General features: G+C 46.3%; 2 protein-coding genes across 7 annotated transcripts in view; one reads left to right on the top strand and one right to left on the bottom strand.

Moving 5' to 3' along the window:
* Positions 1 to 16,605, bottom strand: part of Mon1 (vacuolar fusion protein MON1 homolog) — a 476,225-nt gene that overhangs the window by 8,548 nt on the left and 451,072 nt on the right. The gene's annotated exons all lie outside the window — the stretch shown is intronic.
* Positions 1 to 16,605, top strand: part of LOC119173510 (glycerate kinase) — a 270,522-nt gene that overhangs the window by 99,688 nt on the left and 154,229 nt on the right. For all 6 annotated transcript variants that reach the window (XM_075896529.1, XM_075896530.1, XM_075896528.1 and 3 more), the window contains one exon: positions 11,252 to 11,403. In XM_075896529.1, coding sequence (XP_075752644.1) covers positions 11,252 to 11,403 — 152 coding nt within the window. The remainder of the gene's footprint in view (positions 1 to 11,251; positions 11,404 to 16,605) is intronic.

The raw sequence follows: 16,605 nt of genomic DNA, 5'->3' as shown, positions 1-16,605 counted from the left end.
GCAAACGGCTGTTAACGATATAGGTCGATAATTTGAAACAATTTCTCGTGGTCCCGATTTGTGAATAGTTACAACAGCAGCCAATTTCCAATCACTAAGTAAGGCACAATGGTGTAAAGATTTTCTGAAAATTATTACTATATATCGAGATACTATGTGCGCACAGGATTTCAAGAGAGCGTTAGGCAGTCCATCAGGTCCAGAAGCTTTTGATACATCTAAGCGCTTTAGCAGGGTTTCAACTCCTTGGCTATAAAATACAATATCGTCCATCTGAGTCTTGCCCGTAGAAGGTACAGATAAATGGTATGCATTTGCTTTCGTACCTGGTACGGAAAAAACAGAGGTAAAATATGAATTAAAGCTCTCAGCTTTTTCAGCAGCACTTTCAATGACAACGCCATTCTGTTCCAGAGCAGGGATTGAAACAGAGTCCTTTTTCTTTTCTTTCACATATTTTCATAGTTCCTTTTTATTTTGCTGAAGTCGTGATTGAAATGACTGAAAATGTGCAGTTTTTGCAGCTGTCGTAGCACATTTCAATTGAGACGCAATTTTCTTAAGCTTGCGAAAATTTTGAATGGACAGATTGCGCGAATGGTGGTGATAAGCCTTTTTCCGTTTCTGTACTAAGGCATGTAACTCTTTTGTAAACCATGGCTTGCTTCTTTGATGCCTTTTAAATAGCAGCGAAGATGGCACGTGACGGTCACGTAGTTCCAAAAACTTATCTTTGAAATTTGACCAATGCTGCTGTACTGAAAATGATTCTGCAAGTGTCTCGAAGACGACAAACTAATTGTCAAGCTCGGACCCAATTTCATCGGTATTTGCCTTCACATAATTGAATATACGCCGGTTGTTAGTAGCAGTAGTATTTTGATAGCTCATGTTCATGTTACAGACAACAGCTTCGTGGTCGCTAATTTCTGGTATGACTACTGTGGACAAAACATTATCTGGTGCATTTGTGAAAAATAAATCAAGAACATGATTTTCTCTTGTGGGCTCCAGAACAGTCTGCGTAAGTGAAAATAAGCTAACAATACTGGCCATAGCAGTATTTAGCCTGCCAGTAATTCCTAAAAAGGCAGGCTGGCTGTGCCAATCAACATCTGGAAGGTTAAAATCTCCAGCGACAACAATGTAATCAGTTTTAATTACTTCTAATTGGCTCGTAAGCTCTGATAATGTTTCTACAGAGGCCTGCGTTGGGCGGTAAAAGGAGCACACAGATAACGTTTTACCATTCTGAAGTCTTATTTGGCACCATACTGCTTCGCATGTGCTTTCCCGCAGTATAGTTTGACACGACCCAACACTTTCGTCAACTAAAACAAATACGCCCCCACCGCAGTTATTCCGATCTTTTCTGAAGCATACAAAGTTCGCTGGGAACACTTCACTGTCAGCTACGCTCTCATCAAGCCACGACTCTGTTCCTATTACGACTAACGGTTTAACAGTTTCTAAGAGGCTACTTAGTTCATCAACCTTATTCTTAATACTGCGGCAATCGATTACAAGAAAAGATATTTTGCCGGACGGATCGCTGCATAGTCACTTGCTTCGTACGACTTCTTCAGTACTCTCATCATAAACATATTTGGTTTTGTTCAAGTAGAGGGTGTCGTTTTTTATTATAGCCTGTGTGTCATCAGTTTTGTGTTCTTGTGCGAACACAAAACTGATGAGTGTGGATAAAACTGTTATAGTGTGGATATTCATGACTCTCTCGATTTACGCTATAAGTTGTCTATACTTTACATATGATGGTGTCAAGACTTCACAACTCGCTTCCGCAAAATGAAATACCCAGCTGCACCTCGGGTCCTTGTGTTAGCAGAAAACAAGATATTCTACTAGGTTGTCATTCTACTTGTCGTATTTTCTTGTCGTATTTTCTTAGGCAAATGCGAAGCCATCATTCATGCAAGTTACATAAAGTTTAGTATAAACTGCAAAAAACCGAATTCATTCTCGAAGTGTGCAGATTCTTTTTGATGCAGGAAGGCACCTGTAGAATCTTGCCTATGGCTTCATTAGCCAATCTGACAGTACTATTGGGCTTGGCAGCTGTGACACAATGCAGTTTGCTCACCCGTTCCTCCCAACAATGCAGGTGTTCCTTGTAACTGTCGCTCGCTTGCTGATGCCCGGCATGGCAATCACTTCGTTAGACCCATCATCAAACAGCACCTTCCTGCCTGGCAATGGCGAAGCAGGCACTGTCCCGCCCCCCTCTGCTACCGCTCCAACGCTGTTGCCAGCCCTGTGGCTAGACTACTCCTCACCCACTTCACCTTGGACAGCCGCATCGAAGTCAACATCACCACACCGAGCACCTATATATCGCGAACGGTCACCGGCGTCAGCTTGTGGGCTTGGCAGCTGTGACACAATGCAGTTTGCTTACCCGTTCCTCCCAACAATGCAGGTGTTCTTTGTAACTGTCGCTCGCCTGCTGATGCCCGGCCTGGCAATCACTTCGTTGGACCCATCATCAAACTGCACCGTCCTGGCTGGGAATGGCGAAGCAGGCACTGTCCCGCCTTCCTCCGCTACCGCTCTGACGCTGTTGGCAGCGCCGTGGCTAGACTACTCCTTCCCCACTTCACCTTGGACAGCTCCATCGAAGTCAACATCCCCACTCTGAGCACCTATATATCGCGAACGGTCACCGGCGTCAGCTTGTGGGCTTGGCAGCTGTGACACAATGCAGTTCGCTTACCCGTTTCTCCCAACAATGCAGGTTAGTAAGCACAGCAGTCTTTACGCGAAAAAATCAAGTGATTACTTTCTAGTCCAGCTGCCGGGCCCACAGTGTCTTGTCCCTATCATTGCCGAGTGTTTATATGCCGTTTACTCTGTGCTCTTGTTGTTATCTGGTGACGTTGAAACTAACCCTGGTCCAGAAATTAACGAAATTCTCGCACAACTCGAAAAGATTAGCGCTGGACAAAACAAACTAATATCCGATTTTGAAGAAGTAAAGCAGCAACTCCTCACAACCGACAAAACATTGTCGGATCTGGGAAAGCGTATGACCGAACTAGAACGCCATTACCAAAATATTTTGCCCATACGAGCTGACATTGCCGCAATTCAAGCCGACACTACTGCAACCACGCACTTAGTTTCCGAACTTGAAAAACGGCTGAATGACGCAGAAAACCGGTCACGCCGCAACAACTTAATCTTCTATAACCTTTCAAATAGTAATGCCAAAGAAACAAATATTGAAACAGAAGAACTTATCATTAACCACTGTCTTGAACACTTAAAAATAAAAATTGATCCGAAAGAAATTGACCGAGCGCATTGCTTCGGCCACCACACCAATGATCGTTGCCGCCCGATAATTGTCAGGTTCACATTCTACAAAACCAAAGAAAACACCCTCTCAAATTCCAAAAAGTCGAAAGGAACAGATTTCAGCATTGGCGAAGATTATTCCCTCTCAGTTCGTACCTCCCGCCGTCATCTCGTTGCTTTCGCCAAGCAGAAATCAGGTAAATTTCAGATCCGTTTCAAAACTTTGTATATGGGTTCCAAAAGGTACATTTTTGACCACGGATCACAATCGGTCATAGAAGTCGCATAGCGATCACCGCGCCCGCAGGCTATACCGCACCACCGCAAAATTCAAACACGAAATGAACTTTCTTTTTCTGTTATCTTTACTAATGTTTGTAGTCTCATGCCGAAGTGCCAACTCGTGTCGAACGTTGTGGCGTCTTCCAACAGTAATATTTTGGTACTAACAGAAACTTGGCTAACCGATGAAGTTTTGGCGCCGAAGTGCTCTCGGACTTACCTGATTATCAGTTATTCCTAACCGACCGCAAACACGGCCGGGGCGGGGGTGTGCTAATCGCTGTTGGCTCAGAAATACCCTGTTTTCCTGTCAACATAAAAGTCTGCCTTTGAAATTCTGTGGCGGGTTTGCCACGCTTCCCCTCAAACATTCCTACTCTCGGGGTGTGCTACACTGAGCATCAATACAGGTTTTTCATGTGATTTAAACAATATAATGAGCACACTCACGACCACCTACTCTAACGCTCACATTATACTTTTTGGGGATTTTAATTTCCCGAAAATTGATTGGCATAACCCTGCACCCTCGTCGGCATACGTTGTCGAAACGAAAGATTTTATAGACGTTTGTTTGAATTTTAACTTATCTCAATTTGTGTCAGAGCCCACGCGCATATCAGGCGGCTGTGCTAACACCATAGATTTAATACTAACCGACTGCCCGGATTCTTCATCGTTTTTTTCATACCTACCCGAAATTAGTGACCGCAAAGTAATACACGCAGATTTTTCCTTCCCTTTTGAGCGGCGCGACAAACTCAAGAAAACAATTGTCTTATATGATAAAGGTAATTACGAGGCCATAAACAAAGAACTCGAAAAACTTCTTTCCAGACTTCGAACATAGCTTTCACTCTCGATCTGTGAGCGATAATTGGGAGATTTTTAAAAATAAGATGAATGAATTAGCAAATTTATTCCAACAACATCATTCTGTAGCACGCCGCAAAAACCCTGGTTTACAAACAAACTAAAGAGACTAGCGAATAGAAAAAAGCGCCTTTTTCGTGCAGCAGAAGCAAAAGAGACGCCTGAAGCTTGGGCGAAATACAACGCAGCCGAAAAAGAATATACTACCGCTATTAGTAACGCAAAATACACGTTTTTCAATCAGGATTTACCAGGCATGCTAACCGATAACACACGTAAATTCTGGCAGATCGTGAACCCTCGGTCTACCAGCACCATCCACCTTACTAATGATTCCGGTCACATGCTCTCAGATGATCAATGTGCTGATGCTTTTAACAGCGCATTTTCATCTGTATTTACTAACGAATCTAGCGTACCTTCCTCTCCTGCCCAAGTGCTGTTGACATCCTCTATGTGCTCAATTGTTCTTTGCGCAAGTGGTATTTCAAGTATTATTCAAAACATGAAACTGTCCTCATCAGGTGGCGTCGACGATATTAACTCAAAAGTATTAAAAAATATCCATGACACCATCGCCCCATTTCTGTGCTTGATGTATGCGCAGTCGCTCTCCACAGGTATTCTTCCAGATGACTGGAACATGGGCAAGGTCGTTCCCGTCTACAAATCAGGTGATAAGAACTGTCCATTGAACTACCGTCCCATTTCTTTAACAAGCGTCCCATGCAAAATCATGGAACATATCATCTACTCTCAGATTGTAAACTTTCTAGATTCCAACAACTTTTTTCACCCCAGCCAGCATGGTTTTAGGAAAGAATTCTCGTGCGAAACACAACTAGCAATATTTCTTCACGATCTGCATGCTAACCATGACAACAACTTACAAACTGACGCAATCTTTCTAGATTACGCAAAGGCATTCGACACAGTACCCCACCAAAGACTAATGCTAAAGCTATCCCAGTTAAACTTAGACCCAAGTGTACTAAATTGGATCAAAGCATTTCTAACTAACCGTTCTCAGTTTGTGCATGTCAATAACAAATCTTCTGCCTACCTCAAAGTAACATCAGGCGTACCTCAATGTTCAGTTCTTGGCGCCCTCCTGTTTCTGATATACATTAACGACTTACCCCTCAGCGAATCCTGCAAAATCCGCATGTTTGCAGATGACTGTGTAATCTATCGGACAGTAACTAACACTCACGACCGAAATCTTCTCCAGAACGATCTTAACCACATTCAAGAATGGTGCGATAATTGGCTTTTGTCTCTTAACCCTAACAAATGCAAACTAGTTACGTTTACCCGCCGTAACAATCCTTTCATTTTTTCATATCATGTCGCCAATGTCCCTGTACAATCACAACCATCCTACAAGTATCTAGGTGTCACATTGTATAGTGTTGCGAACGACGGCGACGCCAACACGATCCCGAAGGCGCCACTGCTTCGAACTCCGCCGGAAAGGTCACCTGCCGTTTGGTAGCGTAGGTTTCTCAGCTCGCGACTGCTTCTGCGCAAAGCTGATAGACGAGTAGACGAGGCGACGGTGAGTTTAAACAAGGTTTATGTACAGCATGTATACAGAAGCGTTACAAATTCGGCACTGGGGCCGACAGAGACTCGAAGAGCCGAGCTCTCCTCTCTAACACGTAGGTCTGCTCTCAAACGGGTCCGCTCTGACACACATGTCAGCTTTCACCTAGGACCGCCGATCGTGACGCGCCGCAGGGCTTCTTTTATATGCACCGGGTCCAACTCAAATGTCCAACCAGAAGCGCCGCTGGTCGTCAGGGCGGACTCCTCCAATGGGGTCGCCGCGCAATGCGTCAGACCCCCAGACATAAAGACGCCCGTTGTTTACTCGACGGGCTCGCTTGCTGGGATGACTCACAGCACGTGCACGCCAGAAAGGCGCCGTCCGCCTGTTGACGCCATTGAGTTGTTCGCGTCAGGCGGGCTGGCCTTGACACAGATTGCCTTTTTCAGAGGCACGGCCGTTCGCTGTGGACTCGCAGGCATAACAGCACCCCCGCCGCCAGACAATGCGCCGAAAAGACGAGCTGCTTCCACGGGGCTCGGATGACAGGCGCGCTCGTTCGCCAGGTCCCTCCAGGTTCGCCTCCAGGGCCATGGGCAGAATGCAGCTCCAGACTCTGTTCCGGGAAGACATCCCATTCTTGACGACAGATCCCAGCTCGACTGGCTTGACGACAGATCCCAGCTCGACTGGCTTGTCGCCACAACTTGTCGACCAGCTTCACTCGTCTCTTCTGACCATCTTCGGTTTCAGCACTTGTCGATGGTTCTGCAACTTGCCAAGACGGTTCGACAACAGACAACACACGACACAAGCAAGTGCCCTCGGTCACCCGACAGAACACCAGACAAAGTATAGTACAACATATACCTATCTACGTGTCTATCGGAATTTTGTTCCCTCTACATCAAGAGGCACATGTGGGACACAAGACTCTTAAAATAAGAACTTGAATTTTCACACTTACAACAACGCAACGAATTAGATTACCACATAAAGTTGGCCCCCTTGAGATCACTCTGAACGAGAGAGCTCAGCCCAGGTCGTGATGAGGTCAAAATTTTGCCCCGTATTGCCAGCCAGAAACCGAAAGGTTGAGAAGGTACTAGCTAGAACGCACTGCTCAATGCACCTGCATTAGCGTTTAGCTTTCCTTTTTTTTTTTTAGCGAACGTCAAAGTTGCGCTGTGAAGCAACACGCTCCATCTCAGTAACCGGCCACTTTTAGGCGACGATACCTATGCGGCACCAAGAGCGGCTCACACTTGCGACGTTGCACAGGGGAACAACGATACGGCTTGCTACGGATTGACTCCTCATCGCTTAGCTCGATATCGTGTTCGATCACCCTCGTGTTTCCGGGACGGTCTGAAAACACGTCTCCAAACTCGGAAACAATCTTTCTCAGGTCCTCCTTCTGTACTTCACTTAACCTAGGCTCTAGGTTTATCTGCTCCCAGATTACTTTCGATCCCCCTTCGATTACCTCACAAGAACTAAAAATTTCTGCTTCCTCTTCCTCTGAAGCATTCAACAGCTGATTTACGACCGTTTGATGTTGAACTTTGGGTTTCATCAAGTTGTAAATTTTGTTCTGCCGCCTTCCTAATTTCACTTCAAAATTCGTATCGGGAAGCTTCGATATTACATTGGCAGGCCCTTCCCAATCAACCTCAAGCTTGTTCCTTTTGGATGGCTGCAGCAGCATTACCTGACTTCCTACTTCGAAAGCACGCTTCTTCACCGATTTCTCGTAGTGCTCCTTCGACAGCACTTGTGCCGCGTTTTTGTGGCTTTCCACTAGCGCTTCAATCGAGAGGTCCTCACGCTGCTCTCGAATGAGCGTCTCTCGATCAACTCTCGGCAGCTCGCTCCAACTTTCCGCTACAGGCGAGAGCGTTGCAACCCTCTCACTCTGACTCAATGGCGCCATGTCGTCTCCCTCTACGTATACCGCGCCGGTCGCTTCGGCGACGGGCCGCTCGCGTGACTGCTCACATGACTCACGCGGAAAATTTCCTTTCTGGGGTTCCGTCGACCTGCCGACAAGGTCACTTGAGAGTTCACCGCATTGAACAAGGTCAAGCTTCCGCGAAAGCTTCCGCGTTTGCGATCGCGTGAGGGCCATGCACGCTAAGTTGGGGAAAAACGATTTGCCCTGCTCTTTGAGAAGCTGCTCTGAGTTGTTGGAAAAAAGATAAGGAAAACGATCATTTAGCGCGGCAGACACAGCCGCTTCGGTGCGAAGCCTACCGAACGGGCCTTCAATGACAACCGTGGCGATTGGTAAGCGAACACTCTGCTCCTCGGCGACTTGCCTGATCCACGCGCATTCTCCTGTAAAGTCATCCGGAGACACCAATGAAGGATGGACAACGTCCATGGTTGCCGCTGAGTCTCTAAGTGCTCGGCACGTTTTCTCATTCACCCTAATTTCTTGGAGATACGGCTCCAACAACCGCATGTTTTTTTCTGATTCTCGGATTGTTGCGAAGGCAAACTTTTCCTGACAGTTTCTCGCGATGTGCCCTTCCTTTTTGCAGTTGTAGCAGATTAGCGGCTCCCGTGATTCAAATGCCCGTGTGGTATCAGTGCGTTGTTTAGGAACCTCATTCGATTTTTCCGCTTCTGTTTGCCCTTCCCCTACACTGTCCTTCGTAAGAGACGGGTCCTTCTTGAAATTACGGTGCGGAGCGGGTTTTCGTTGATCAGGTTTCCTTGAAAAGCCCTCCTTCTTTTCATCCTTTTCAACGCGCACTGCCCTGCTATGCAAATTTCGGCGAGTATAATACTCCTCAGCTAACTCTGCTGCCTTGTTTAGCTGTACTTCATCAAGTTTGTCCTGCAGCCAAAGTTTGACATCCTCCTCGATGCAGCGGTAGAATTGCTCCAATGCAACGCATTCCACCACTTTATCGCAATCGTCATAAACACCTTCGCCCTTGAGCCATTCAATTAAATCGGCTTTAAGACGAAACGCGAAGTCAACGTGTGACTCATTCCCCTTTTTAGCATACCGGAACCTTTGCCTGAAAGCCTCGGGTGACAACTTATAACGTCTCAAGAGCACTTCCTTAACCTCGTCATAGCTCTCAAACGCTTCCCTCGACAAGCAAGTTATCGCGTCGGACACTTCGCCGGGAAGAAGAGCTAACAGGTTCCGCGCCCAAAGAGACCGCTCCAAAGCGTTTCGCTCACAGACGTGTTCAAACTTGACGAGATACTTCGCCATGTCCTCGCCTACTACGAACGGTGGCAGTTGGTCCCGAATTCTAAAACCGCTGACCTGAATCGTCGGAGAAGCTACGCTAGGTGCCTGCGAACACTGTAGGATTGCCAATTCTATTCGTTTCAACTCGAGGCGCTCCTGTCTCTCGGCCTCCTCGCGGCGTTCTCGCCTTTCAGCTTCTTCGCCAGCTTCTCGCCTTTAAGCCTCCTCGCGGCGTGCTTTGATATCCACCCAGGCCTCATCGACTTCCTCAGCCGACACTCCCCCATCCTTCATGATCTCAAGGATCGCTTGTTTTCGTTTCGCACGGCCCAAAGTAATGCCGAGTTCCTCACAAATTTCGACGAGTTCCTTCACTTTAAGGTTCTCCATCGTTCACACTAGCCTCTTGCTGTTTGCCCCTGTTAACAATTTACTTGCCGCACCCACTATAAGTCAACTAGCAAGACGCGCGAGCAATTTTTCACACTCCCGTGTTTACCCCCTCCGCATTGCCTTTGGTTTCAAAGCACTTCGACTTTGCTTGAAACTATCAAAGCTCCCTTTAATGCTTCACACAGCCCTTCTCTAAACTACTACAACCTGAGCTAGAGTAGTCTGGTGAACTGAGGGGAAAACATCAGGCACTCACCGCATCGATGTCGCTGACGCCGGCCGATCCCGCAGCTGCCAACCACTGTTGCGAACGACGGCGACGCCAACACGGTCCCGAAGGCGCCACTGCTTCGAACTCCGCCGGAAAGGTCACCTGCCGTTTGGTAGCGTAGGTTTCACAGCTCGCGACTGCTTCTGCGCAAAGCTGATAGACGAGCGGACGAGACGACGGTGAGTTTAAACAAGGTTTATGTACAGCATATATACAGAGGCGTTACAAATTCGGCACTGGGGCCGACAGAGACTCGAAGAGCCGAGCTCTCCTCTCTAACACATAGGTCTGCTCTCAAACGGGTCCGCTCTGACACACATGTCAGCTTTCACCTAGGACCGCCGATCGCGACGCGCCGCAGGGCTTCTTTTATATGCACCGGGTCCAACTCAAATGTCCAACCAGAAGCGCCGCTGGTCGTCAGGGCAGACTCCTCCAATGGGGTCGCCGCGCAATGCGTCAGACCCCCAGACATGAAGACGCCCGTTGTTTACTCGACGGGCTCGTTTGCTGGGATGACTCACTGCACGTGCACGCCAGAAAGGCGCCGTCCGCCTGTTGACGCCGTTGAGCTGTTCGCGTCAGGCGGGCTGGCCTTGACACAGATTGCCTTTTTCAGAGGCACGGCCATTCGCTGTGGACTCGCAGGCATAACAATAGCGATCTCACTTGGTATGCGCATATTACTAACGTCATTTCATCAACAAATAAAACTCTGGGCTTTTTGAAGCGTCACCTACGTCATGCACCAAATCACGTGAAGTTGCTGGCATATCAGTCCCTCATCAGATCGAAACTCGAATGTGCTTCCCCCATATGGAACCCGCTCAAAACATACCTCATTAACGACCTCGAATCTGTCCGAAATCGCGCCGTTCGATTCATTCACTCCCAGTACTTATACGACATCAGCATTTCATCCTTGAAAGCACAGTCCGGTTTATCACCCCTCTCTGTTCGTCGCCGTATCGCCACCCTTTCTCTCTTTCATAAATTTTTTCATTCTTCTCTCAATGCAGCTCCTTACATCCTTCCCCCCGACATGCATTTCACACCACACAAGCCATCCACTTCAAGTGTCCCGTTATCGCAACAGAACTGCCACTTCTTCCGCTTCTTTTTTTCCCCGCGCCGTCAAGGATTGGAACGACCTTCTCTGCTCCATTGTTTCAACCACCTGCCTATTATCCTTTGCGACAAATGTTAATCGCCTGTGCTGCAAAAATTAACGTGTTCAAATGTTCTCTTTTCTTGTGTATCTGCCCCTTATGTAATACCCCCAGTGGGGTCCTTAAGGAAATAAAAATGAATTATAATGGAAATGGAGTGCCATTTCAGTGTGTGTGTCTCCCACCAGAGAGATGCTGCCCGATCCTAGTGGCCCAATCAAGGTGCTGGAAGGGGCCAGGGACAACGTGCCGGATGACAGGGCTGTGGCTGCAGCTGCGGACATTGTGGCTCTCATGCAGAAGCTTAAGGACACGGACATCCTCATTGTGCTCATATCGGGTCAGCACTCACGCACTTGTTTATTGTTGACGCTCTGTTTTACTGAAAGCTCGTGTTCACATTTTCAGCTGCAATGCATCACTGGCTTTTGCATAAGCTCTAGGGACATGCGGATATCATATTTTTTGAATACGATTCAAATATAAAATAATCAAGAGGTGCAATTTTTCTCACCAGTAATCTTTTACTCTACCTGATATTTATGTCAGAAATAGTACACTTAGGAGCTATTACATGCTGTTGCCCAAAGGAATATCACCTTCTTTTTTTTGCAGGAAGCATATTGTTTCGTGAATGACTAGTCACTTGCATTGTAGATGATGTACGAGATATATTAACTATAGCAGTAGCACAGCTGGCCAATTCAGCAGATCTTCATTCTCGTGCACACGCGCGTGGTTCAGGAGCCTTACAATATGCATGTAGCAAGATAACTGGGCTAAATACAGTTTAACCCTTTTATTATAGACACTGATGTAACAGACAGTTGGGTATAAGAGATTTTTCTATGTAAGACCTGGCTTATTAGAGACCTTTCATATAGAAAAGAACAATTGCTCTCTGGAACATGTTTCATACAAAGGGGTTCAACTGTATCTGGGGCTCAGTTCACCTGCCGGACAAATTTTGTATATATCTTCTTGAACTGTGGCACTACTGCATTACAAAAATAAGCACCCATTTTTTGTACCTTGCATGATGCCTGCCATGGAAGCTACAATATGATGATAATGGCCATGTACTACATCAATATTTACGCGGTCACCACTAATTCGGGTTCGTTCACGATCATCATCGGCACATCATGGTTTAGGGAGTTTTGGCTCAAACCGCCCCACATATTGCTGTTTTTATTTTTTATTTTTCCCCTCTGTTCTTACTGATCGACAGTCAAGAAAAGTATTTGTGGCGTCGTCCTACTGCACAACAATACTCGTTGTCGGGCCTGCTTGCGTTCTCGAACTGAGTTCTCGCCATTGTCCTGAGTGCTATATCATGCACATAGTCCGTGACTGCATAACGCTGAGCCCACAGCAATAACGCAAGGAAAGCACGCCAGATAGCCGAATACTGTTGTGTGACAAAATAACTTTAGAATACTGCTTTCTTGTCTTTAGTCACGACTCTTGGCGGTGAGGATGCCTTGTGACCACCTTTGGTGCACTTGCTGCCAGAAGAAGTATAAAACTCGTTGGCAAAACAGCAAGATTGCTTGAAAATATTTGATGTAGTGCAAACCGACACTAGACTAGAGAAAACACTTAAGGCACCAAACAGCCATGTAGCGCTGTGTGGTGTTGTTATGTGTCTTCTCTTGTCTGTGTGTCGGTTGGCACTACATCAAGTATTTTCAAATGAATCACCGACAAGCCTATATTGCAACTCTTGTAGCAGGATCGCAGCGCCAGAGTTCCAGAAAATTTATTGCAGGAGATGCTGCCACTTTTGTGTGATGTGTGTACTTTGTTACTCCGCACAATGGCCCTAAAAACACGGGTGGTAATGCAGTAACTTCCTGAAGTTTCCGTTGCCTGACATGCACCACCATTATCAAAGAAAAACATATCTGCAAGTTGTTACCGATAGTGCATCGCTTTTTCTTTCTGCTTGCCATTCGCCGGAAAATACTTCAGCTCATTGGTATGGCATTGTGCTGCTATCAAATTATTTCAAGACTATGACAAAACAGAACGATATAAGAGATGTTGATATATGGCACAGTGGACAAACTATTTGTCTAGCTTTCTTTGACAGGTGCGCATATGTTTGCACGGCTATCCACGTGTGAGAACCAGCAGAGCTAAATATGACTGTTGAAATTTGGGCTTGTTGGTGTTGTGTCGGGCAGGAGCATGCGTAACCCTGGAGGCAAGCTGGCGTAGAGCCGAGCGACAGGAGGGTACCTAAAGTGACGACACTGGACCAAGCTTTGGCAAGACTGAGAGGCGACTCCCCTGCTGCAATTATTACAATGTTTGAAAGGAGAGGGTGATTGACCGACATGACACAGGTCACATGACTGACGTGGCCAGGCTGGGTAGGCTAAGAAAATATGTTTGGTGGAGGTCTAGCCCCTCCCAGAGGCAACTAAAGCAAGCTTAAATGCACTGATGTCACTAGGGGTTGCATGACAGAACAGTTAGTATACGATGATGAGACAAGTACTGCTGAATGAACAGGGACACAAGAAGAACAACAGAGGCACTAACTTCCAACGTAATTTAGAGCCTGCGTTGTGTGTCTTCTTGCATCCTGGTTGCATGTTCGATTCCAGCTCTGGCAATCTCATTTCCATGGTGGCGAAATGGTAGAGGCCCATGTTCTGTGTGGTGTCAGTGCACGTTAAAGGACACCAGGTGGTACAAATTTCTGGAGCCCTCCACTATGGCATCTCTGATAAGCTACGTAAAATGCCAGATATTGTTATTCTTTCATGTCCAGTCATTCAGCACTATTATTCTCAACGCAAGCAGGCCCGACATCAGTTACTAATGAAACGTGTTACCTGCTGCAGCCACAGCCGAGCGCCCTTAGCTAGTTGCACACAGTGCATTGCTGGCTAAGCCTACTCTGTAAACGTCGCTTGCTGTAACGTACACGTGTGTTTGCCCTCGCGTAGTGCCATTTCTTCATGCTCATGCAGCACCAGATCATGCGAGTGAGCCGTTAGTACTTTGTCTGACTAATGCTGATTTGCTTCAATTTCTGCTCCCAACTCGCACTCATTGAAGTGCTCCCATGCAGGATGGTGCGGCAGTGAATGGCCTGTTCGGTTAATTAACAGTACACTTACACGAGTGGTGACAGTACTTAACTGCCAAGCCACATGCACTACCTGGCAGGCAAGTCAAGATCGTTGGTTGGTTTGTCGTGAGGAGGTGTCGGCACATTTGTTAGTAGCCTGTGGCGGCAGCCAAGCCAAGCCAAGCTGCCAGGCAGCGCCACCCTCTGCTGCTCTCAGGAACCTCCAGAGAACCCGAATAAAACCAGTTGATGTTTGGGATACATAATGTGCAGGCGTGTCTGGTCCTCCTGCGCGTACACGCGTCCCAAAAGCCGTTATCATGCTCCCATCTACACATTTCTGTGCAGGCACCACAGCACTAAGCTTCAAGCTCAAGCTGTAGTAATCACTTTAGTAATCGAAAGAAAAATATTTGAACAGATTGAACGTGGTTTTGGAATCGAATACGAATATTACAAATGCAATATGAAACTGATATTCGAAATTTTTGAATATTTGCACTCCTCTATTAAACTGAAAACAATAGGCTTGCTCGAATAGTAACTTTTAGGTTCGGAGAAAATAGTAATTTTGGTCGAATAATATTGAATCGAATTCATAGGATATGTCGCATACTATGAAGAAAATTGAGTATACTTGTCATGACCTAATTAACTTTCACAATATTTATAAAAAATTGAAACTATGCCAATTCAAATGCCTTCTTTTTTGGTCCGAAGAAAATGGAAACACGTCTGAGTAGGAGCATGAAAGTAACAACCTGTGAACTAAGTTTAATTTTAAAATTAGAGCGTACAAGCTGGTATAGCAAGCTTTTAAACTTGAAAACTTATGAATTAATGTGAGAGTAGTAATAATCATCATTATTGTCAGCCTGTGTTAGTCTACTACAGGATGAAGTCCTCTCACAATTTTCACCCTGTCCTGTGCGAGGGTAATATGTTCATTTAACCTTGGAATGGGGCTTTGCGGCAGTGTAGATTTCACATGGAAGGGTGTTATTGCGGTTTAGCACCCCTTATTTGCAGTGAAACCACCTTTACAGGCAGTGGTATAATTGGGGTTTCGGGTTTTTGAATAAATTCGAAAAAATGCAATAAACATTTGTCAGTACTATATTTGACAAATCACATTTATCTGATAAACTCTGATTTCAACTGGGCATTGTCAACATTTATTTATTTATTTATTTATTTATTTATTTATTATACCTCATATGCCTCAGCAGGGTGTTACATGAGGGGTGGGCTGTGGTACAAATTTTTTTCGATGTGGGTTTTGAACAGAACTGGGCTTGTGTGGTGCACGACGTCAGGTGGAAGATCATTCCAGTCCTTTGCTGTTTGAACAAAGAACGAGCGAATGTGGGCAGTTGTGCGGGTATGCGCAGGATAAACAGTGTTGCGGTGGCTAGTACGAGAAGAGATTCGATCTGCGGGCAAGATACCGAATGCGTCAGATAATGAATGAAACAATTGGAGGAAAAGGATTAGTCTAGCGGCCTTGCATCGCAATTCTAGATTCTGAAGTTGGGCTTTGTCTTTCAGATTAGTGACACTTAAGTGATATGAATATTCAGAGTCAACGAACCTTGCTGCCCTATTCTGAATAGATTCCAACATTTTAAATAGATTAGATTGGTGTGGGTCCCAGATGCTGCAAGCGTACTCGAGTTTCGGGCGTACTTATGTTAGGTTTTACAGGAGGAGGGACGACGCATAAGTTTCGTCTGAGGTAGCCAAGAACTTTATTTGCTTCGTTACGAATGTTTATTATGTGGGGTGTTCAATTAAGATCGGGAGTTATGTGTATACCTAAATACCTATAGGAGTCCACGGGGGACAACTTAGAGCCGAAAATAAAGTATTGCCACGTTCCATTTCACAAGTTTTTGTTATCGTTCCGAAACACTACACGATTCTCGGCGCAAACCGCGCCTGCAGGTTTCGAAAAGGTTCCGGACTGTAGTGGATCATTTCGATAAGATCACGCCCACTGTGCGAACGGTACAGATTGTTCTGGAACCTACGCCACCGCCAGCGATAACGCTAGAACATTCGACGGCAAGGGTATAATTGCCGACGCGCTTCGCCGCTTGTCAGTTATTGATCAAAGGCCGACGCTGCGCTCGCCGCTATCAGTCCGAGACTTCTATCTGTGCAAGACTGCTGCTGTAATTAGACTTTCCCTTTACCGGGCACAGGTTCGCCCAATTAAACAGTTAAATACCAACACGAAGTTTTCTGTCTTTGGCCACGTCACGACCCCGTGACATCTGGTGGAGGTGCTGCTTCGTTCATGTACCGGACGCCCCCGTCAAGCCGTGAACCCAGCCCCCTTCGCGGAGAAGACACCGACGCCAACCAAGAGCAGCGAACGAGCCGCCGACAGCAAGGTCTCCCACCGGAGTACGGCCTGCTACAAGACAAGGCGCGGAAGACCAAGACCATGACCTC

This window comes from Rhipicephalus microplus, chromosome 5 (assembly GCF_043290135.1).
Source record: "Rhipicephalus microplus isolate Deutch F79 chromosome 5, USDA_Rmic, whole genome shotgun sequence".
NCBI classification, from domain to species: domain Eukaryota; kingdom Metazoa; phylum Arthropoda; class Arachnida; order Ixodida; family Ixodidae; genus Rhipicephalus; species Rhipicephalus microplus.
Note: the sequence above shows the minus strand (reverse complement) of the source record. Positions and strands in the feature narration are given on the sequence as shown.